Genomic DNA, 24,610 nt, shown 5'->3' on the forward strand with positions numbered 1-24,610 from the left:
AGAAATCTTCAGATCTACTTATAAATACTAAAATTTTAGATCACCAATCTAGAGAAGAACACAGAGTAAATCCACATGTCAATGATGAGCATCCTATCATGTACCTTTGTGAGATTGAACTCACTGAAGGCTGTTATAGAATGGGTGGGGAATTTTCTAAGCTCCCAGCTTCCCTGTAACATGACACCATTCTTTTTCAATGTCAAAGCTCTCCAATCTTAGTACCTGTTAATAGGTGTGTTGTAAGGATTAACCAAGTAATTTATGTGACAGCAATACATGAAGCTGGCACCAAACCCTGGCTGAGAATCATCTGCTGACTTTGAATACAAATACTGTTTCATCCGATTATATACACACTGTTCTTTAAAAAGCTTTTTAGTCTATGAATAACCATTTCCTACTTTAGACCCATCTCACTTGGCAATCACTTAAGACCCTCCTCTATTGCTTCACAGTGGGCTAAATTGTGCCATGTTTTGAGAGAAGGACCAAGTTAAGTGCTGAGATGGTACGAGGCCACATCACTTGAGCAGCTCACAGGCTGAAATTTTCTGAGGCCCACAACAATGCTGAGTTGCTTATATGCTTATGAGATTTTAGAACGAGGACAGAGCCACCTTGTCACATCAGTCACGCCTTACCTGATCTATAACCATACAGTTAGCATAGACTTCATCGCCACCATTCAGCACATCAGAAATCTGGCCAGTGGCAAGGAATGTGGGCGGATGCTTGGATTTTTTTAGGACATCACAGGAGCGATCTAGAGGAAAAATGAAAAAATAAGAACAGGACATATAAAATAAGAAAAGGACATATTTTACATTTGAATTTCACCTTCTTAATCCATCCATATTGGGGGGGGGGAAGGGATGAAGACTGCATTTTCTTAAAGATGGCATTTTGCTGTTTTCACACATTAAGGTGTACCTGCCAAGTATTTTCTATATCCAAACCGTCTCAGTTATTTAAAGTCTTCATAAAGAATCTAAATAGACATATGCCCAATTTAAACAGTTATTCCAATAGTGAGAGATTTTTGGAAAAATCAGTTAGACTGCAATCCTAACATTAAGCTAAAATTTGTTTAACTATATCAATACCTTGGAAGCATTAGCATTTATTTACACTGTGATTCTCAGCTCCACTGGAGTATGCAAACTCCATGATCCTTTAATGAATGACCCAAGATAATACAAAGTCTAGACGTTCTAGTTCTGGTTCGCCTTCTGAATGTGACCAGTCATACAGAAAAAGTTTTGTTCTATTTCAATTATAGGAAGCTTTTTGCTTGCTTCTACAAGCTCAGCTTTGTTCCAAATAGACGAGGTTGCTCCAAGTCCCAGAGATTTGTAGTGATACTATGTTTGTAGGGAACATAAAGTTGAAGGCAATAAAATATAGTCAAATCAGAATGCCTCATTTCCTGTAACTTTAGCTGAATTAATTAATCTCTAGATACACTTTACAGATTTTCTCATCCATAAAAGGTAGATTCTTACTATGTTTTAGTCATTGTATGGTTTGAGGATTAAATAATTTCAGTTATGCAAAGTGATTAACACATACCTAGCAATGAGTAAGAGTTCAACAAATATTAAATGTTACTATTATGATATTTTGTTTTTATTAATGTTGTTTTTAACCATGATCAATGTGAGGTACAAGGCTACTAACACTAATCATGAAAAGCGAAACTAATAATAATCAACATCTATAATGACATTAGCTAAGTTATATCCATAGCAAATGTCATCCTTACTAGCACTCCAATTAGTTGTCTTTAGTGGTACAAAGGGAGACTGTTGCCTCTAATCTATCACCTGTCTTATCGATGTAAAAATCAGGTAAGTACAGGGAATGAATCAAGAAAAGAAGAAAAGATTATTAATTGTTGGACCAATCTACCATAACTTATTTTAAAAAAAAACAAACCCTCTGTTCTTTCAAACATGTTATATAAGTTCAAAGTTATGTGAATTATATGAGTCAAATCTGGTTTAGGATTCAACCTCCAAATCTCCCTCTTCCCCAAAGAACATCACAGTGAGATTTTGTTAGAGTTCTCAAAGAAATATACAGTGTAAATGGAAAACATTGTCTTCTTATATTCATAGTTTTCTTTAATTAAGAAGCTAAGTAACTAGCAATATAGCACAAAGTCCACAATTGCTGAACAAGTATAATCTTTATGATCAATTACTATACATTATCATCCTAATTACACAAAATAAAGGCACATTCCAAAGTTTATAAATCAAAACCCTGACAAAACACTTTCACTGTGTTTGTGCTCATTCATTTGTCATTTTACATGTTTGAAAAACAATCATAAATAACACAGCTCTCCAATGTGTAATTAATCCAGCTTAACTGCTTTACAATATCATGAATTCACAGACTGTTAAACATCTGACATTTCTTCCATCACACTTGAGAGGCTGTCTGCACCCTGTTTTAACCCCTCCATCATTGCCAGATTAAGGTTTCACTGATAACTAAACTAAGAATCAACAAAATAGTCAAGTGAAGCAATTCTAAGTAACTGATAGATTTCATTTTAAAAGCTTAGAAACAAAGGCAACATTACCCCAAACTGACTGTTGCTGGTCAGTGCATCCATCAGTCACTCAACAGCCATGTTCTCGTAAACCAAGAAAATGAGTTCTGTGTGCAGAACCCCACCCCCATACTTCAGGGATGAGCAAGACCAGGAACTACTTCTGTTTTTATGCACCAGTAAAAGTCTCTTGAATTCAATTCTTCTTCCACAGACAAATCTACCTGATTCAGAATCTGTAAGGAGATTATACCCAAACAGTAAAATAAAAGATGAAGGAGCTACTTGTTTATTCTGGGGTTTAATTTGCTTTCTGCATGTTTAATCTGCTCAGTGGCTTAGAAATGATGTAATTTATTTACAAAAATAGGTCCAGAATCTATCTGCAATTCTGAAATCCAGAAATCTCTAAAAATTAAAATGTTTTTTCATAAATTTGGTTCAAAAACATATTTGGTTATGAAATCTAAGCTGACCCACAGAGGCTGTCATATAGTCTCTATTTACTCTATTTGATGTGAATGTTTGCATGTTTGCTGCAGAAATATCCCAGTGCTTCATGATGGCATTGCCCCAGTGACTCCTCTAGGAGACATATCTAAAGTAAACACTATGCCAAAAAGACCTAAAAAGACTGAATTTGAAAACAAATCTGGTCCCAAGAGTTTCAAGAGAGATTATGGATCTCCATAAGCAGACACATGTCAGATCAGTATTTTCCATACAATACCTACTCAACACTTGTATTAATATATTCTCTAATACTGGTATTTAGATTCACCTTTTCTCCATAAATAAAATTTTCTCCATAAATAAAGTTTTCAAAATTTACCTGATCCCTGTTATAAATGGAAAGCTGGGATTCCTTGTCAACAGCAAAAGGATTAGAAGTACTATACTACAACAATGAAGACTAGACAATGGTACTACATCCTAACTACACACTGCTGCCCATCAAAACTAAGGGTGCCTGCTACCCGCTCCCTCTGTCATAGGGAACACGTGTATGGAGTCAAGACATGTGCAGATGCAAGGTAGCAAGGCGATTTTCTGCAGCAGAAAGATCAAAATGAAAAGGAGCTGCCTGCCCGACTATGCGATTCAATGCTAACTAGTTTCCAGTTGGAATACCATCACAGGATCAAAGATGCCTAGAAGACTTAACTTACACTTTGGGAAAACTTGTCTGTACCATGTCATCATCATTTAGACAAAGACACTCACTGAGACAATAAGACTTGTTAGTGGGGAGTGGAGGACCTGACTGTACAAAACAGCACAGTTGTGAGACAATAAGACTTGTTAGTGGGGAGTGGAGGACCTGACTGTACAAAACAGCACAGTTGTGAGAGGGGAAAAAAATCTCCTAAGACTGTTCACCCATAACCTGCCATATAAATTTCCTGAATCACTCACAGAACTCTTTATTAAAATGGACCCAAAAACTCGAGAGCATGTAGAGCTTTTACTTTCTAAAAGAAGCCAAATAATAATAGGATCACACACAGATGAACACACACTTATAAGACGACTTACAAGACCTTTGCTTCAGCACTGCAAATAATGGACTTCCAAACCAGCAGAAAAAAATTTATCTTGGTATGAAAAAGACTTCAAAGTGCTTTCAAATATACCTCAGCTAAATATATTAAAATAGCTAATTGTCCTAGTATATTTCAATCCAGTCAAAGAAACAGCTACAATGTTTTTTTTTTTTAACTGACCGCTCAAGATTTTCAAGATATATGATTTTTATTACTTCCATCTGTAAGCACTTTCTAACAAATTAAGTGAAAAATTACTGCCAAAAAATGTTCTTCAGATCCTTTTTCAATGAACACATAGAAATAATTTGCAATAAGAAAGCCAGCTTTTGTTCTTAAATTAATGCTGTTCCATAAATAGTTTTAGCAAAAAGCTAAAGTTATACTTTTGTCAGCATTCTTTTGTTTTTAAACAATTGGTAAGTCCATATTTCAGAGATAATATAAATGTAACCAAAACTCAACTCTTATCTAAATGGCCACCACAAATGTTAAGTTAGTGAATAGCAACCTATATATATTGCAGTAGTTAAGAGCACGGAATCTTGGCTGTCTGGGTTCAAGGCCCCACTCCCCTTCTATTAGCTGTGTGAGCCTGGGCAAATTACTTAACCTTTCTGTGTCTCCATTTCCTGATCTATAAAATAGGGATAATAATATATCTCATAGAGCTGATGTGAGGATTAAAAGACAGTATTTTAAGTAATGTGAGCATAACCTATAAATAAGAACTTAATTAAAATAAGCACTATATACATGCTATTATTGTACAAGGAAATGAGTTGTATGATTATGATACTTTAAAATTTTGATTGTTTGAAAAATAATTTTGACCTTGATTATAATTTCAAATGTTTGAAACCAATCCAAAGCAAAAGGAATGCATGAGACATTCCATTTGCTACACAAAGAGCTTTTTGAACGTTGTACAACCCTTTTATTTCAGACATAGATCTGGTTAAGAGATTTTGAAAAGTCCATCCTGATCATAGTAACTGAAAATCAAAGTCAAACTGCCAATAAGATTTACTTCTACCAACTCAAAAGATGAGATTCAGAAAATAGGAGGTATTGTAACTGCAGGGTGAACAAATAAAGTCAGACAATCAGAGACAGCATTTCTCAAGAACAAAGGGAAGGTTTTAGAAACTATGATGTTCTAACACGATGAAGTGGCCCTGAGCCAGGTTCTCACAGCGCAGTGCCTAGAGGATAAACAGTAACTCCAAGGGGATCCCCAGCTTTCCCCTAGCCCATTATTCTGGCAGCTTTGTAATGTGATCTGTGGAACTCTACAAGGACTCCCTTAAGCAGCAATTCACACAAGTACTTCCTTGCTATACTAAATGCCCTAGTAGGTGAACAGGAGAGTCAATTGAAAGTAAATATACCCCACCTAGAGAAAGCAGAGGAATTGGAACAAGTGAGAAGAGGTGGAGACAGCTGCCGATGCCTCCCCTTTCTCTGACAGTTACAAATATCCCAATCTAGCAGGAAAGAGAACTAGGCACAGACCTGCCCAGGCATTCTGCCACCTGATTTCTAATGAAGCCCAACTCTTCTCTAAGCAGCTAAAGGCTTAGGAAAATGTGGCCTACTTGACTGGTTATGTAAAAACCCACACCCAGACATAAACAAACCCAGCTAAGACAGCCTTCTACAAACCTGTTGCTGACCTGGTTTGGCCCAGTCTGGGTGCCAAGTCATGCCTGCAAGTCAGGAAAGGACCTCTCAGTCCAGATATTTCTTTCATTCATTCAATTTTGTTTCAAACCTAGAAGGGTTTATGAATGCAGCTAAGGATACATTAAAAATGTCTGACGGGCCCTCCCTGGTGGAGCAAGGGGTTAAAGCACAGTACTACGAAGCTAGCCACAGCCGCTTCAGCATGAGTTCCATCCACAACCAGGGAGGTGATCCACATGGCATGGCAGACCTCTCCTGACCCGCCTGCTGCTCCCCTCAGCAATGTACTCAAGTCAACCTGCCTGTTCTGCTCCCTACTCTGTCTCTGGTGAATCCTCTCACTGCCCCTGTACCTCTGGCTTATACTCCAGTTCTGGATACATAAATAAATAAATCTTTTTTAAAAAATTACTACCACAAAATGGGTGAGACTTATTTTAGAATTCAATTCCCAGTACCCACTGAACTAGTGCCCATCATGGTCACCAATGACCTTGCCACTAGAATTTAGCAGTGAGCTCTCAGGTCTCACCTTACGCGACCTACAGCAGCATGTAATCCAGTTGATTACTCCGTTTCCCCTTTGCTCCCAGGACACCTCTCTCCCTCTCTTCTAGCCTTCCTTCCCAGTCTTCTGTGTCTTCTGAATGTGGGCAGGTTCAGTGCTTTGGGGTGAATCCTCAAGTCTCTATCTCTTCCACTCACTCCCCGGGTCATTCCCTGGATCAACATGACAGATCATCACATACCATGACATGTCATCACATCACCCATGATGACTCCAGGATGTTCACCTCCAACTCAGACCTCTCCCCTGAATCAAATGCCTCCCTGATGTCACCCAGCAGCTGGCACAACATGGGGGAAGCAGCACTCTTGACTTCCCTTCCTACATGTGCTTCTTCCAATAAATGGAAACTCCGTCTTCTTTGGGGCCACCTGAACTGTTCACTTTCTCTTATCTGGAGATAGATCCAAAGCCTGGCCTTTGTTCATCATGTCCTCTGCTGCCTATGGTCAGACAGCATCATCTCCTGCCTAGACACAGCAAGATTATCTTCTAACTGGTCTCTCTCTGCTTTTACTCTTCACATGCCATAGCCTATTCTGCAGTAGACATAGCCTTTACAAAGAAAATAAAAATGTGATGCCTCTGAAAAATTAAATGTCTTCCCATTCTCATCTTCAGTGAAAGCCAAACTTTACCACAACCTACAGTGCTTTACTAAAATTCTCCTTGGGCCCAATTCCAGCATGTATGTGTATACAGGTGAGGTTACAGTTAGGTGTCTTTCTCATACAGCCAAGTCTCAGACACCAGCTTGATGTACTGCAATTCAACACAATCTGACATTATTTACAAAAGAGTTGCATTAGGTCCCTCAAGTTAAGGATTGAATTCTACAAGACTCCAGAGACAACCTCAGGCATCAGTGACAAACCCAGGTTATCACCTGTGCTTCTGACCAAGTGGCTAATAAATCAGATGTTCCATGTTTCAACCCCCTCCTAGGGTTCGATTAATCACTAGAGCAGCTCACAGACCTCAGAAAAGCAATTTACTTTTAAGATCAGTGGTTTATTACAAAAGGATATCACTATTAAGAGTTGGATCTAAGAGATGCAAAAGGGTGAGGTTACATGGCAAAAAGGCACAGGGCTCCATGCTCTCCCAGTGTATTCTTCCCAAACCCCTGTGTTCATCCAACACCAGAACTGCTGGCAGTTCTCCAGTGTCAGTCCTTTGTGTTTTCATGGAGGTTTTGTTATGTAGGTGAGATCAACATACTCACTGACCACTGGTGACTGAATGAACTCAACACTCCAGCCCCTCTCCCCTTCAGGGTGACCAGGGGACTGAAAGCCAACCCAGGAATCACTTGGTTGGTATCCTGGTAACTAACCCTAATCCTTAGGACCAATGGGCACCTCATTAGCATAACAAAACACCTTTATCTCCTCAATTAGGAAATTCCAAAGATATAAGAAGCTGTGCCCAGGAAAACCAAATACAGAGTTTTTACTGTAAATCATAACATCACACTTATATGGCCTGTCCCCCTTCCTTCCTCATCCAATCTGTACTTTATTCCAGCCACAGTGGCCTTGCTATGTATGCCTTGGGTCATTTGCACTTGCTGTTTTCTCTGCTAGTATTGTTGTTACTCTAGATAAGCAGATGTCTTGCCCCCTCACTTTCTTCACATATCCATTCAAATGTTATTTTATCAGAGTCTCTCTCTGGCCATCAGTTTATATATACAAACACATATATAATAGCAACCCTCTAATGCCTGCTTTATTTTCCCTTATGCTGTATAATATATAATCATCTATATTATATATTTATTATATGCTGTTTTCTACTAGGGTATAAGCTCCTTGAGAATAGCAACTTTGAATGTTTTGCTCCCTGTATCTTCAATGCCTCAAATCATATTAGGTGCATAGTAGATATTCAGTAACTATTATCTGAAAAAGTAAATAATTTCTCTTTCAGAACAGAAACCTCCTACCAGGTATAATTAAATTTCTCTTTCAGAACAGAAACCTCATACCAGGTAGAATTAAGACTGGTCGTGAAGATTCAGATTCTGGATGCTTTCTGACATGTTGCCCATCTGGTTCTACTCCACTCTAGGTTTTGAGGAACAACACTTTTTTCCTCTAATTCGTTCATTTACCCATTCACTATTTCTCTTTTTCAACATTTACTGAGTGTCCATCAACAGCTAGAAATTATGCTATCCCATGCAAGGCCTTCATCTCTAACTCTTAAAAACATTCTTAACATTAAGTCACTACAACTATTCCCCAGGAGATCTCCTGACACATCTCTGAAAGGCCATGAGGCTATCCTCTTCCTCTGAGCACTTCCTGACTGTTATCGCTGTGTTTTGTCCTGTGCTGTCTCCCACACTCTGGGAAGGTATTTATTTTGCTCCTCCTGCTAAGACAAGTAACTTCCTGGTAGGGGTTGAGCTAAAAACAGATCTTTCCAGCACACTTGAGATGTTGGGTGCTTCCTGAGCACACAGCTCTACATGCCTGCCAACAGCAGTAGCCCAAGAAATAGTCTTTAATCTTTTTATTTAGATCAGACAGGTTACTCTTTTACTAAAAAGATAATGGGACAACCATGCAGATTTGCAAGATTAAGGAAGAAGATGATCAACAAGCAAGAGGAGAAGGAAGACACTGGCACTGCCAGACTCAGCACAGTGGATGGTCCTTGGAGTGGGAATGCCAGAGCAGCAGGGGGAAGATTGCACTCCCCAGGAACCAGACCCTGTGAACTATCTGTATCGTAACTCATTTGAAATCTCCCAAACCACCGTTTGAGGTGGTACTCTTTATTATCTCCATTTTCCAGATTCGGAACCTGGGGTGCTATTTAATGCCCCAAGATCATCCAACAGTAATGGCAGCTAGACCCTGTTAGGCAGTTCAATATGTTAGTTAGTAATGGGGTGACTGAGTAATCTGTTTTGAACCACAGAAAATGGCATTTGAGCAATGCCTGGGATTCTCCCATTAAGAAGCTTCATTCATATGCAACATGGCACATGCCTAGGAGCATCTGTTCACTTTCTGGGTCTGTGATCATTCTCTGGAGATGTGAGCTGGAAGACGTCTGAGTCTTGCTCAAAAAATATTCATAGAATATCATGATTTCACTTCACTTAAGCATACAACAAGCAAGATAATTAAGAGAAAAGACTAGCAAGATAAACTAAAATGTTAATTGTTATCCCCAAGTGGTGAATTACAGGTATTTTTTTCTTCAACTCTTTACTATCTGTAACTTTTAGCTTTCTAATAGCCATTTTTACACCAAAATAAAAGGTACTAAAACAAGTTTTTAAATTTTGCCTCTATTAAGGCACTACTGTGGAATTTCATGCAAAATAGGTTACCAGTAAATCAACTTCATCAGATAACATTTTGTAGAAATGTATTAGCTGGAAATGTTTTGATCAAGAGTATAGTGCTGTTTTGTTTTTTTTTTTTTTTCCCCGTCTAACAACACTACTTTCTATCACCACGTGAGATTTGGGGTTGGAATGTTCACTCATAGCAAGAAAGTTGAGGCTCCGGAAGAAAGCTTGAGCTGCCGAGGTTACTGACAGACTTGAAGCAAACTCCCGTGTTCAGAAGCCGCCTCTCCCACAGCAGCACAGCACCTCCAAAGCTCCCAAATTCAGAGGGCACTTCACTAAATTCTGAAACTTACAGGTAGTCCTTTCTACTGATGGTCTGGGTGTACTCTCAAGGAAAAAGAACAAGACACCTTCACTAAGCAGAGTAAATATTTTCAGGAGTAAGCTATCATTGGTCTCCTTGACAGTCCTTCCTCAAAGATTCTCTGAGGATTTTTCTAAAGTTAGTCTTGACCTGAAAAACCTCTGGATCTTACTCTTCTGAGCTGGACTTGAGGTCAGAGAGAGGCTCCATCCAGATGCCAAATTTATCCCCAGCCCAGGCATTTCCTGTGGATCACAGGCAGCTAACCTTGCTAAAGCTTTAGGCCACACCCGGATGTGTCTGGGAGAACACAGACGACAAGCTAGAGTTTTAACACCACTCCAATGTCCAACTCATTCTCAGAACTTACCTCGTCCTGCCAGAATCCTGTAAAAAAGAAAAGTGAGCCCTGGTGTGAGATCAGGCCTTTGATCCAGTCCTGTAAATAACAGTAATGCTGAGGCAGAAGTAAACAGATTCCAGAGGGGCTGGGGGTAAAACTGCCTCCAGTCCTCAGTCCTCTCCCTTAGAACAGCAGTTTAGACCCCTTCTAAATAACAAGTTGGTACTCTAAAATCATTTCCTAAAAGTAGCTCTATTCTGCTCTTTTGAAAGACCTAATTATCAAAATTATTTAGCTTTTTCCCTGGTAAAACAATGGACACTTGGCGGGAGATGGGGAGAGGTATAAAAGAAGGGGGGGGGAGGAAAATAAAGTCCCAAATCTTGCCCAAGTTTTCTCCCTAATTTCCAAGTTCCTGTTCTTAATTACAGCAGCACATAGAAGACTTTCAGAGTATATATGTTCATGGTTGAGTAGGAAGGCCTCTTAAACATGCCAGTAGCTTTTCTTCTCTTACTTCCCCCAAGCTATCAAGAGGATGAAGGGTCATATGTGGCTTGTGGTCTTGAGGTGTGACTGAATGTAATCAGTAGTTCCTTTCCGTCTGACACAGCTCTCCAAGGCCTAAAACAAATCAGTCTGAAGAAAGAAACTTTGAGGGGTAACAAACCTAAAACAATCTATGAACACTAGGTTAGAGTTGAAAGACCATAAATAAAGTAGCAGGATTTTAGCCCAACTGTATAAATAAACCAATGAGGAAGATGCTTCCCTGTGACATCATCACAGGATACCCTGTGCATAGTTTACATCCTACATAAGGCATGGAAAGACATTGGCACATAAGCATACTTTGCCACTTTGAAGGTCATGAGGTGCTCCAATTGTCCAGTGCCTATTTTCCTCCCACCCCATTCCCAATTTCTCTGGGTTTCTCTACCTCATTCCTGAATCCTGTTACATTACCCTGAGCAACCCTGAATACTGTTTTTTCCTTTTAAGATTTATTTTTATTTATTTATGCATACAAGAACTGTGGGCTAGGCCAGAAATGGGGGGTGGTGAGAGGATTCACCAGAGACAGAGTGGGGAAAAGAAGAGATAGATTGACTAAAATATACTGCTGAGGAGAGCAGCAGGTGAGACAGGAGACGTCGCTGCACCATGTGGGTTGGGTCCCTGGCCAGGGATCCAACTCATGCTGCAGTGGCTGGGGATAACTTGATGGTGTTGAGACTTTAACCCCTGCATCGCCAGGGATGCTCCTCACCTGAATCCTTCTAAGTAGGGTGGCATGAATGAGAGTGGGATAGGAGTTTTGTTTTGCTTCATAACCAGGGACAATGGAGCTCAATGGGATGAGACAAGTGATTTCCCTGCCTGTGGGGAGCAGTGTGAGATAGGCTGGGTGTTATTCTGAAAGGGGATGGGCCTTTCCCATTTCCACTCAAGGCGCTGAAGAAGACCACCCTGAAGTCTGCCCATGCCATCATTTGACAATCACCTCCAGCACATGTGGTGGGAGAACAAGTCAGGCAGCAAGGCCAGCTTCCCGGATGCTTCCAGTTGCCTAAGTGCTGTAAACGGGCCCCCCAAAACTCTTCAGGTCTCTGAGAGGACTAGGAATGGCTGGATTAAATACTTGGGGACTGAGGACCCCAGCACCATGTGACGGAAGAGACCTCACAGCAAGAGGCATCAGAGCCAGCAGACAGGGGCAAAAATTCCAGGGTTTCAGTAGTATGACAGTCAGGTGAGGTTAAGTCAGTGAAGAATTTCTGGGTCCTGACTAAACCAAAGTGAGAGTCCAGCTTCAGGACCTTTGGGAAAAGATGCCTAATACCCAGTAATAAGAAGGTTGTGCCCTCTGAGATCAGGCCTGCAGATCCACAGCAGGAACTACCAGGACTCAGAGCACCTGCTCCCTCTCTGACTGCACCCCACGCCATCATCACCCAGAAAACCCATTCAATACCAACTAGACAATAAGAGGAAGAGGAAATCTGAGACCAGATATATTTTTTCCTTAAAGAAACAGAAGTTACCAAAATTGGCTACTTTTATTATTGCATCAGATCAACTTTTCTTTTTAAAATTATTTATGGGGCTCTCCTTGGTGGCTCAGTGGATTAAAGAACCACATTATGAAGCTCTCCAAGTTCAATCCCCGGCCAGGGAGCTGACCCACATGGCATGGCAGACCCCTCCTGACCCGCCCACTGCTCCCCTCAGCAGTGTACTTCATCCATCTGCCTGTTCTGCTCCCTACTCTGTCTCCGGTGAGCCCTCTTACCCAACATACCTCTGGTCTGTACCCAAGTTCTGTAAGCATAAATAAACAAAATCTTTAAAAAATAAAATTAAAAAAAGAAGTACTTTTTAAAAAATTATTTATTTATGCATACAAGAGCTGGGGTGTAAGCCAGAAGTGAGAGGGGTGAGAAGATTCACCAGAGACAGGGTGGAGAACAGAACAGGTGAACTGACTTCAATACACTGCTGAGAGGAGAGCGGGTGAGACAGGAGGGGTCTGCTGCGCCATGTGGGTCACCTCCCTGGCTGGGGATCGGAGTCCTGCTGCAGTGGCTATGAAGAGCTTCCTAGTGCTGCTCTTTAATACACTTGCACCACCAGAGAAGGCTCCAGATCAACTTTTCTATGAGACTAACATAGCACTCTCCCTCCCCACTGCCTAGACAATGGAACTTCACAGGAAGACCAGAAATATCATAGACAACATAATAAAGACAAAGTGAAAACTATCCAAGTGTTGTGTGGGTAAATTTGTGCATGATATAATTTCAATATTTCCTACTGGCTCTCTGTGATGTGGGTACTGGAGATGTGAAAACAGACCAGCCAGTCTCCATCGTTAGGGGCTCAGCATTGTAGGTGAGCCTTATTAAAAATTAGCCACAGGCCCTCCCAGGTGGCGCAGCAGGTTAAGGCACAGCACTGAGAAGGTAAAGCCACCTCGGTATGAGTTCGATCCCCGCCTGCCCAGAGGTGACCCACATGGTGTGGCAGACCTTTCCTGACCCCTCAGCAGTGTACTTCATGGATCTGCCTGTTTTGCTTCCCATTCTGTCTCCAGTGAAGCCTCTCACTGCCCCTGCACGTCTGGCCTGTACCCCAGTTCTGTATAAACAAGTAAATAAATCTTAAAAAAAAAAGCTAGTTTCAAAGCTAGTTTCAACAAACACAGGCACCAGCCTCAGGCAGTCTCAGCAGTTTTCCTTCTTTGTCTTAAACCTATATTCTATGCAGAGAATTGAAATTTAATGTTGTTTCCAAGGAGGGGAACTATCACCCTAAAAAAAAATTCTAAAAGCTAACTCCTTAAAATATAATAAAATTTTGGGCCCTCCCTGGTGGCACAGTGGGTTAAAGCACAGCACTAAGAAGCTAAAGCCACTGCAGCATTAGTTCCAACCCCACCCTCCCAGGAGATGACCACATGGCGTGGCAGACCTCTCCTGACCCGCCCGCTGCTCCCCTCAGCAGTGTACTTCCTCGATCTGCCTGTTCTGCTTCCCACTCTGTCTCTGGTGAATCCTCTCACCACCCCTGCACCTCTGGCCTGTACCCAAGTTCTATATGCATAAATAAATAAAAAGTTTGGAATCATAAACATGACATCCTTAATTTATCAAAGGACTATCTCAGAGGATAACCTTGCTCTCAAAATCAGTATGTTTTTGCAATCTTCCACAAACTTACAGACCTGACAAGTCAAAACAAATAGAAGACAGCTTTTGCTGTGCTCAAAAAGGTATTATTCTCAGGCCCTCCCTGGTTGCACAATGGGTTAAGGCACAGCACTGAGAAGGTAAAGCCACTTCAGTATGATCCCCTCCTGCCCTAGAGGTGACCCACATGGCACAGCAGACCTCTCCTGACCCACCAGCTGCTCCCCTCAGCAGTGTACTTCATCTATATGCCTACTTTGCTCCCCACTCCACTCTGTCTGGTGAAAGGACACCCCTGCACCTCTGGCCCATACTCCAGTTCTGTATGCATAAATAAATAGATAGACAGACAGACAGACAGACAAATAAATCTCAAAAAAGAAAAGAAATGGCATCCCTATCCTGACCTTCTCAGTTTGAGCTGGTCTCTTCACCTCTGACAGTAAATATGTCCTCAACTCTCTGGTGAGACATGTACTTTGTGCCTGAACGAATGTATCTTAATAAATCACACGAGTACTTCCCCAAAACTGGAATAGTGGGGGAGGGTTCTGAACATGGGGTAACAAATTGGAATAGTGCCTCTCTTCTGCTTGGAGAAATGAATGCAGAAATATGCCTTGCCTAAGAATTTGAGCTTGCTAGAAGTAAAGGGGGGAAATTTTGTTTAAGTGAAGGATTCATGGGGTATGCAGCTATGTTTTTTGGTAACAAGCTTGTGACGGGCCTCCTTTACTTTGCTGACAAAGGCAGGCCTCCAGGCAGGGTCTGAAACTGGAACTGTTCTGCATGAAGTTAAACACTATCTTCATTGTGAGCTAACAAAATCTTAGCAGGTTATGTCACCTTTAGGAAAATATTTCTCTTCCTTAATAAGGAGTTCTGTAGTGACTTATCCCTGCTGCAGTGTTCAGATATCCCTTTGGGCATTTCTGGACTGAACACATGTGGAACACAGGGAAGCACATGTGTGTATCCAAAGAAACCTGAGAGGAAGGTCAGCAGGTCAGGCAGGGGAAGAGGGCAGGTAAAGCCATTACATAAAAGTGGTTCCCTTTTTGAAATCATCACTAACTCTGAAATGTCACCTTCATTTTAACACTATGCCAGAGATTGTTTTTCAGGCTAGATACATGCCTTCTAAACACTAAGTGAGCTCAAGAGAAAAGCCCAAAGAGTGGTCTTGTAAGTCCTAACTCCATTGCCTGAATGCCCAGTCTCATTTATCTTTCCCTCGGGCAAACTTGTGAACTTTCCAGAACACACTGGAAACACTTCTAACCCATCCTTTTCTCAATTTTCCCCACCTCTCCCTTTCCTCAGTCAACCCAGCATATCTCCAGTTACCATCCCCACCCAAACCAACAAGGTGAGTCAGGACTACAGATGTGCATATGGTGCATCAAGACAGGAAAAAGGCCACAATATTTCCCTCCTCCAGAACTTCGACCCCCCTCTACTCCTTGTCAAAGATCCACAAGAGTGGGAGAAGCCATGGCAGTGAGACACGATGGCATCTTTTGAATGCACATTCAACACTGGCAGGAATAGAACCTCTGACAAGTCAGTACTCTGTTTGCAGGCCAGCTCCACCAATTATCAGCTCTGATCCTGGACACCTCATTTCTCCCCTCTCTACCTTAAAGTCCCCAAGTAATAAATGAAAATGACAACCACACCTAACATAGGTCCTTCACAAGAGAACATGCATGTGGAACACCATGTCGACATGCCTCTCACACACTGACTCTCCTTCCTCATCCTACTGCTTTCTACCATTCCTGGGGTGGCCTGGGGGATGACCTTAAAACTCTTAGTTTCAGGCCCTCCCTGGTGGCGCAGCAGATTAAAGTACAGCATGAGAATCTAAAGCCGCTTCCGCATGAGTTCGATTCCCGCCTGCCCCGGAGGTGACCACATGGCGTGGCAGACCTCTCCTGACCTGCCCGCTGCTCCCCTCAGCAGTGTACTTCGTCGATCTGCCTGTTCTGCTCCCCACTCTGTCTCTGGTGAAGCCTCTCGCCGTCCCTGAGCCTCTGGCCTATACCCCAGTTCTGTATGTACAAATAAATAAATTTTAAAAAAACAAAACAAAACAAAAAACTCTTAGTTTCAGTTTCCTTCCCTATAAAATGGCAATACTCTCCTAAAGAGACTCTATTCTTTTTTTTTTTAAGATTTATTTAAAAAAAAAGATTTATTTATTTATGCATACAGAACTGAAGTACAGGCCAGAGGTGCAGGGGCAGTGAAAGAATTCACCAAAGACAGAGTGGGGAGCAGAATAGGCAGATTGAAGAAGTACACTGCTGAGGGGAGCTAAGGGCGAGACAGGAGACATCTGTCACACCATGTGGGTCACCTCTGGCGGGGGGGGGAATCGAACTCACACTGAAGCAGCTGTGGCCAACTTCTAGTGCTGTGTCCTAACCCATTGCGCCACCAGGGAGGGCCAAGAGAATCTATTCTTAATAGAATCAGACATATAGGAAAGTACCTCCTGTGGCTTAGTGAACAGTTGCTGTGATTAATAGTGTAGGATATAAATATTATTCTGACTCTGACACCAAAAAATCAAGTGCTGTCTAAGCTTTTCAAGGTTGCACCACTTTCTAGTAGGCATTGTCTCGTTTGGCAGTTCTATGTTGGTTTTACACCAGCAAAAAGAAAGGAAGAAAGCATTCCTTCGCATTTGAGAAGCGTAAGATAAGAACTGGAGTAGGAGAGACGTTAGATACATGGGTGAAAGTCACAAAGGAAAAACAGTTCAGCATTCCCTGGGTCCTGATGATTTATACTGAAGAATGCATTTTAAAGATGGAATGACAAGGTTCAACCCTATATTTTAATTCTTTGATTAATACACATTATTTCTTGGTTGAATCTCCTACCGAAACCAACAAAACAAAAGTCCAAGCATTCCTGGAGTCCCTGAAGCAGAACAGTCGTGGATTCTAGCCCCCTCCAATCTTTAACCACTAGGTGCCCAGTACAGCCTGTCCTGGAGCTACCCAGGAACGTAGGTCGCAAGAGCCCTGGGAATGCATTTGGGGCAGGATGGTTTTAATTATTTTCAGCTCATTTTATTTACATCACACCCTCCTCTAAACACTAGTCATTTTCCAAATCACTGCTTCTACGTTCCAGCCTTCTCGCACCCCTTCTGCAGGGCTCAGGATAAGAATGTACCAGGTGTACATTTTAGTTAAGAGAGGCTATTGATGTGTTTCTGCTAAGCTAGTTTTCCTTATTGTCAATATTAAAAAAAAAAAATCTTTACATCACTCTCTAAACAAGCCAGCAGTATGTATATAGATTGTATATCAAGAAAAGTGACAATAAAGATATGAGAGAGTATAAAAAGAAAGAATACTTACAAGGATAGACAGGACAGAGAAAGAATAACAGGGAATAAAAGAAGATTTCCAATTATATTTGAGAGATTTGCTAATAAGCCAGAAATTCTAAGCCTTCAAACCTCCTTCATGATCTCCCAGGTGACTGGAACCCACATTCTGAGAATGTTGTAAGTGGAAGGAACAAATGAGGAGGAAATTCAAGCCACCTACATTTTAAAGACTGACTTAAAGGCAAGAAACCATCATTCTTCACAAGCTAGCTATTGGGTTGGGAGAGAATCAGGTTATGTGGTATTTTTCTGCCATAGGGAGGTGGAAGGGACCCGGGAGATGGAGGGCCCATTCCCAAGGCAAAAACCCCATTAGTAGAGATGGTATCTGCCTGATTTACTGCTCCATTCCACCCTCCAGGGCAGAGACTGGCATTCAGGAAATGCTGAATTCATGTTGAACATGTGAATAATTCCCCATGGCTTTACCTCTGTGCCCCCTTGTCCACACCTGTCACATCCATGGTTGCACCAGGTCACCTCTAAGGTCCTTCTGGCTCTAAAGGTCTTATGGTCCTGGGACCATCCAGCATGGCCCAAGCCACCCCTCACAACCAGACATCATTTAAGAAAGAAAAAGTGTCAGAAACTGTCTAACAATTCCCCCACTCTCTGCCCCCAACCTATTTTCACTTGTCTTTTGTTTATTAGCAGCAAATAGTTAATCATTTTCATATGCCAGGTACCTGCTTTCACTTGAATCGAGTTTAATTTATACATAGCTATGTGATGACTTTCTGTAGTTCCAACTGGCTGTGCTCCAACTTTGGATTTACAAAGCAAGTGTGATTAATATATCCCCTACAACTCTGCGGGACTCTTGAGGCTCTCACCAGCCTCCTAACCATGAATCCCAGGTCCCTTCAGGTCGCCAGGATGCCAAGGCCAGCAGGCAACGTAAGTACAAAAAATATATATAAGGCAGATTATCTTCCAAATGTATGAGGGTTACAATTAGCACAAGGATTCAGCAGAAGTACAGCAGTGGCACCTGCCATCGAGAAATTCTCCATTGAGCAGGACCCCAACAGTCACTCTGAAGTGTCTGTAGACGGTGTATATTGCCTCCTCAGAATGAATTTAAACGTTCTCTTTTGAAATTAAATTCATCATTTGGAAATAATGTCAACTGATGGGAAAACTGAAAGAACAGCACAGATATGAACAGAAGAATCTTTGCCCAGATTTTATCTATTGTTAACATTTTGCTCTATTTTGGACCTCTGTCCCAGCTTGCTTTTACATGCACATGCTTGTGCTCTCTCTTAGATGTATTTTTCCTCTGAACTATCTTTTACCCCCAAAAAAGAAACTAGATTTTAAAACAGACTAATAGGAAAACAAATGGTATACAAATTATCTAAGTCTGCAATGACCTATTTTGTGGATGGCATCTAACATCATGGCACATGTACTCAGGTTTTCTTCCATTCTTGATGGTCGACTCATCTTTTTTTCTGGGGTTGGCCTTGAACCCAAGCAAAGTTAGCACAACACACCTCTATTTATTTTACTTCAGAAGAGACCCTTGAGGCTAACCAGGTATGACAACCACTACTGTTTCCCATTTTTCTCCAGGGAAAGTACAGAGTGAGAGACAGGACATTCTGCTCTGGAGAACAGAGGATTCTGCTCCCCCAACGACAGCACTACCCAGACAGCCCATTTTCAGAAACACCTCTTCTGTTTCAAAGTTCATGAAAATGTTTCCTTTTCCTTGAACTAAAAACATAACCACATGAGGCACCACTGACAAGACAGAGGTGGAAAGGGTTACTACCTCTCTTGTTTTGGTAAAGCTTGGGAAGGCAACATTTGCCACCTGCAGAGCCTGCCTGGGGCCAGGCACTTGGCCATGGCCAGGGGTCCCAGGCCCCACGGCAAGGGGAGGAGGAGAAAGTACACTCCACTGTTAACCCACTACAGATAAAGGGCTCTCCTTCCTATGGCCGTAGAAAATTCAGCAGACTGCATAATTACTGTTAATTAACTTTAATATATGACTGTGCCTCCTGGAGTTATACAGGCAATTTGAAATTACTTTGTAAAAATCCTTTCCTCTGAGCAACCATAAAACCAATAAAATAGAATGGAGCGGAAGAAAACAATTTCTTAGGTGTAAAATATTTTTTAAAAATAAGGTACTCAAAAACTACACCACAAAACCAGAAGAAACTGGACATCAAGCATATCTGTAGTTCACTCTCATCCCACAAAAACACGATTACATCAACAGTACTCTTTGTCAAGGTAACTGATTAAGTGACTCCAAAACACTGACCTTGTTCTAAATGCCCTCCCTTTAAAAGTGAGATTGCTCAGGCACCATGTAAGACAAAAGTAAATTCAAAGTGAAAGAAACACACAGACAATGAGTAGGTTTGCCTCAAAGTCTATACATGAAGTATACAGTGAGAGTTGTATAAAGACATGTATAAACATGTGCTTCATCAGAAAACAGGCTGGGAAAGAAACACAAGAAAGGTATGAACATGAAGGTGCCGTTTAAGCTCTGGGAAACACAAAAGATCCCCTGATCTACCTTGTTTGGATGGCCTCCGCCGGATCTTCATTTTGGGGAAGGAAGGCCAGGAGTAGTTAAAAGGTGAGTCCGAGTCCGAATCCATCTTTTTGTTTTGGTGAAATCGACAGATTCACCAGCAGCGACTCGACTAGGGAAGAAGTCTGGAGTCCCCAGCCAGGAGGCGAGTCTCCCATGTGATGTAAAAGGAAGGAATGAGGCTGGGTGAAAAGCTCACGAACACCAGGGGAGGGAGAGGCAATAAATGTTTTGCTTCCTTCAGGCGTTCAGGCATGTAGACCAAGAAGGAGGCTGTAAATATTAAAGCCAAACTAGGGAAGTAAAAGGAGGAGGCTTTAGAGTCGCACTGGTACATCTCAGTCCAGTTATTCAAAAGGTCACTGGGAGCAAATGAATCATTAACTCCCCTCATCTTGCTGGAAATGGAAATGAAGAAGAAAGGTAACTGGCGATCAAAAGAGCAGCCTGGGATTCAGGAAAAGTCTCCAAATACTGGTGCTTGTTTTGCTCTGGAACAAGAGGGTCGTTTCTCAAAACAGCCACCCTGCAGTGCACAGTGTTAGACAAGGGTTGAGGTTTCTATGTGTGGACTGCCAGAAGCTTGACACACAGGCAAAGAGAGGCCACCAGACACAGGACAGGGATTTTTTTTCTTTCATACCACTAGCAGCTTTGCAGACCTAAATGTCAAAACAATTCTGATAATTCCCTTAACAATCCAGTCTCCTAGTTCTGAATCCAAAAGTGGTTGGAACCTTTAACTTTCAAAACTGTAGTCATCTAAGTTCGGGCAAAGTCATCTGCTACTGTACAGTAGAGCATAATTGGGATCTTTTTCTTAAATCACTGCCAAGTGTGGCCATCCTTTGCAAAGATCTGGACACCTTCAGAGCTCTGATCTAAACTATGCAGTCCAGTGATTAATTTACCAGAAACCAACAGGTCATTTGCAGCCTCCCTAAACAACTCTCTGGTAATTAGCATTCAGTATAAGCCCTTTACTGCCTCCCCATAAATCGTGATGCTGCTCAAATTTACTTCCCCACTCCCTATATAAACACAAAGACACGTGTGCCCCAAGAAAGTTCAAGCATAACAGCCAAAATAGGTGGCAGAAAAAAGTATGCCCCAAGTCTCACAGGGAAAGATATAAAGCATTCCTCTGAAAAGTAACTATAGCAAGAAGTAGTGTGTTTTGTTCTGTTTTGGAGGTCATCTGAGGCCCAGATAAGCTAAGAAGAGTAGAAACAATATGAGGGTATGTTCAGTGCAGATGTAGAATATGATAATATGTCTTAATTAACATCTCTTTACTTGAATTATTTCCCAAATAGTTGGCACTGTTATGCCATGCTGTGTAAGGAAAGAGATGAATAACCTGTTCTGTGATGGCTGATCCTGTCTGATTGGGTAGGGGTTGGGGTGGGATGTATAGACAAAAATGGAGAAGGGAGAAACCACCTAATTTCAATTTCAAATCAAAATCAGAATGAAATAAATCACTACAATTTGTTATATAGGGCTTGCTACATAACTATAACATGTAATTGGAAGATAACTAAAAGTATTGAAACTAAGTGATTATAAATATAAGTGATTATATTTTGTGATCTTTTATTTGAAGATTACATTTCTTAATCAATCTGGTGAAATTGTCTGGTTCAATTAGTCTCAACTCTTTGACAAGAAAATGGATAAAATCTTGTGAATAGGTGTTTTCATTCCTTCTCAGTTTTAAAGCCTAGAACAGTCCCAGGGAAATTGTAGGCTTCTGTTAAATGAATGAGTGATTTACAATAATAAATCTCCACCTGTGTATGACACTCTAGGCATGACAGGTATAAAGTTTTTAGTGCCCTCTGACTGCAAATGTGTTTCTTGACAATAACCTACAAAAACTTCTTAAAGCACCTAAAAATCTATTTGTATTTTATACATCACAATGGTATATACCTTTTGTGTAGGAGGACAATACTACAAGTGAAGAAAACCCATTGTTCACTAAAGCTCCAGGCAATACTTGGAGTTTGCCAATTCTCTAGGCTGCCTCTCAGATAACAATGGACCAAAGGAAAAGAATCTTCACCGGTGTAGACATCGCTGAACTGAAATGAAAGTTTTGGATCAAGAGACACTGTCATCTTCGTCATTAATGTGCATGGCAAAGCTTAGAGCCACTAAATCCAAGGTCAACAAGTTTTGGGAGGAGGCAGCTTCTGTCAGTGACAGAACGGAAACCCAAGCCAATGCAGACAAAAAGGATTGTAGTTGAGAGGCCAGTCAGTTGCATTTTAATCTCATTTCCTCTAAAACACAATCCTTGTTGACAATTACTATCAACTGATTATTGACATGTAAATTATTCTGACAATAAGCTACTAGAATTACCCAAACACGTTTGAGAAGCTTTTAACAAGAGATTTTTCCATTCTTATTTGTTGTATTATGTTTACACAGCTCTTTATATTTTTAGAGTAGCTTGTTTTCTTGCTCATCAAAGAATTTTCCCAAATGTGGTTCATTTATCCTTGTTTTTTAGTGATTGAGGTTCCCTCCTCATTGTTTCAATATAATTGCATTTAAATTAATTCGGGATTTTATTTGCATCTTATTCATATTCAGTCAGCTTTTTTTTTTTTTCTCTCCCAGGCTGATTGCAATTATAATTGTATAACTCAGAGTGATCTATCCCCAAGGCCACTGTTTCACCACATAGCATACAACTTTTATAATGGAAGGATGTTAATGGTTGTATCAGCCTTACTGAGCCTCCTTTAATTAGAAAACCTTTTCTTAGGAAAGAACACCATAAGGTTACAATCATCCAGTGCAATCCTGCTGCCTTAGAAGTTTCAGTTTTCTCAAAGGACCAGAGAGAAGGGAAACTTTCCTTCCTTCTCATCTAAAGAACATGTCACCTACCTTTTAACTTGGATAAAATCAAACCTCCTTGCAAGGAGATTGAAGGTTTGATGTCAGTTATGGCATCTATACAGGTTCTATTATTCCCCAAAAAGACCCAAGATTACTTGTGAGCAAGAACTGCATCATACTCACATTTTCAAGGCATCATAAGATAAAAAAGAAAAATCATGGTTTTTTGGAAACATTTATATCTGGACTATAATGGTGGATCTGTCACTTAATAATAACCCTGGCCAAATCACCCACACTTTCTGAACCTCAATTATCTCATAATAAAATAAGATCATTACATCTATATACTCAAAATTGTTACTGCATGGAACAAATGAGATTGGAACAGTACAGAACATGAGTAAGTTTGCTATAAATCTTAGCTTACATGTGTTCTTCTCCTTTTGTATCTCTTCCACATTACAGACACTGAAATATTCTTATTTTTAATACAGGAATAATAGTTTTTCCTTTATTTTTCATTTTTGTTGTATTTTTTCTAATATTCTGATTTTCGAACCTGAGCCATGATAATGACGTTCAGTTAGCAAACGTGAGCAGGCAGCACAGTAGGGGTAAGAGAGGAGCCAGCAACCACCCAGGCCAAGGCCAAACCAACCGAGCACCATACCCCATCTGTGCACTCCTGGAATCACTACAGCTTTCCAGTATGCTACAAAACGGACTTCCTGAGTGGAGGGGCTTCTGGGAACTAGGAGCAGAGCTGAGCAGCCATATTGAATTTTAAAATTACTAAACATATATGCCTGCTTTTTTTCTACTTGAGCGCTCTGGGCAGGCAGTATAATTCTGACTATCTTCAGAAAGCAGTTATATCTTGACCTTCTGGTAGATTCAGCTTGGGCGGTACATTTTGACTTTCCATCTTTCCCAGCCCTCTAGTCCCTATGTAAATCCTTGCTTGTATTTCCTCCCAGGAAAAACCTTGGATTCCTTCTCCTGGGAGCTTGACTTTGGGGCCCTGCCTGCTCAGCTCTGAGCTTGCCTGTTTGGCTGCGTGCTTGACAATGTGGGGTTGGGTAATTTCAGAGTTTGATCTATACTCTGTGTATTGAAACCTTTCTTTTCTCTACTCCTCTCTAACTACCCTAGAAAAAACATTTTTGCACACAGTAGAGTTTAATGAACTTGCTATGATGTGCACAGTTGACATGAACCCAGAATGGGAATCTGGTGTTCCTGGGCCCCCATGGTTTTGCCAGTATCAATTCCAAGAACATCATTACCAAAAGATCAGAAGAAATGCTTTGCTTCTCTGCTCCAATGTTTTACTACCAGAAACAATAGTTTTTTTAACAGCATTCTTGGAAAATATCATAGAAATACACAAGACATGACTCCTGATACCATAAAAATCTGTCCTAGATAACTTCAATCTAACACAGATAACCTAAATGTAGGTTCTAGCATTGGGTAAAAAACAGAGATGGTAAACTTCAAGCTATACTACAAAGCCATAATAATCAAAACTGCATGGTACTGGAACAAGAACAGACATCCAGACCAGTGGATTCAGATAGAAAACCCAGATATAAACCCACAGGTTTATGGACAACTAATCTTTGACAAAGGAGCAAAGAAGATACAATGGAACAAAGAAAGTTTGTTCAGCAAATGGTGCTGGGAAAACTGGGAAGCTACATGCAAAAAAA

At 41.0% G+C, this 24,610-nt stretch overlaps 1 protein-coding gene across 3 annotated transcripts in view; it reads right to left on the reverse strand.

Annotated features, from left to right (window-relative positions):
* The window catches only part of ARHGEF28 (Rho guanine nucleotide exchange factor (GEF) 28), a 252,950-nt gene that overhangs the window by 94,375 nt on the left and 133,965 nt on the right, over nucleotides 1-24,610 (reverse strand). For all 3 annotated transcript variants that reach the window (XM_012721846.1, XM_012721845.1, XM_012721847.1), the window contains one exon: nucleotides 645-766. In XM_012721846.1, the coding sequence (XP_012577300.1) occupies nucleotides 645-766 (122 nt within the window). The remainder of the gene's footprint in view (nucleotides 1-644; nucleotides 767-24,610) is intronic.

The sequence above is a fragment of the Condylura cristata genome, unplaced genomic scaffold (genome assembly GCF_000260355.1).
Source record: "Condylura cristata isolate star-nosed mole 26May11 unplaced genomic scaffold, ConCri1.0 scaffold00007, whole genome shotgun sequence".
NCBI lineage: Eukaryota > Metazoa > Chordata > Mammalia > Eulipotyphla > Talpidae > Condylura > Condylura cristata.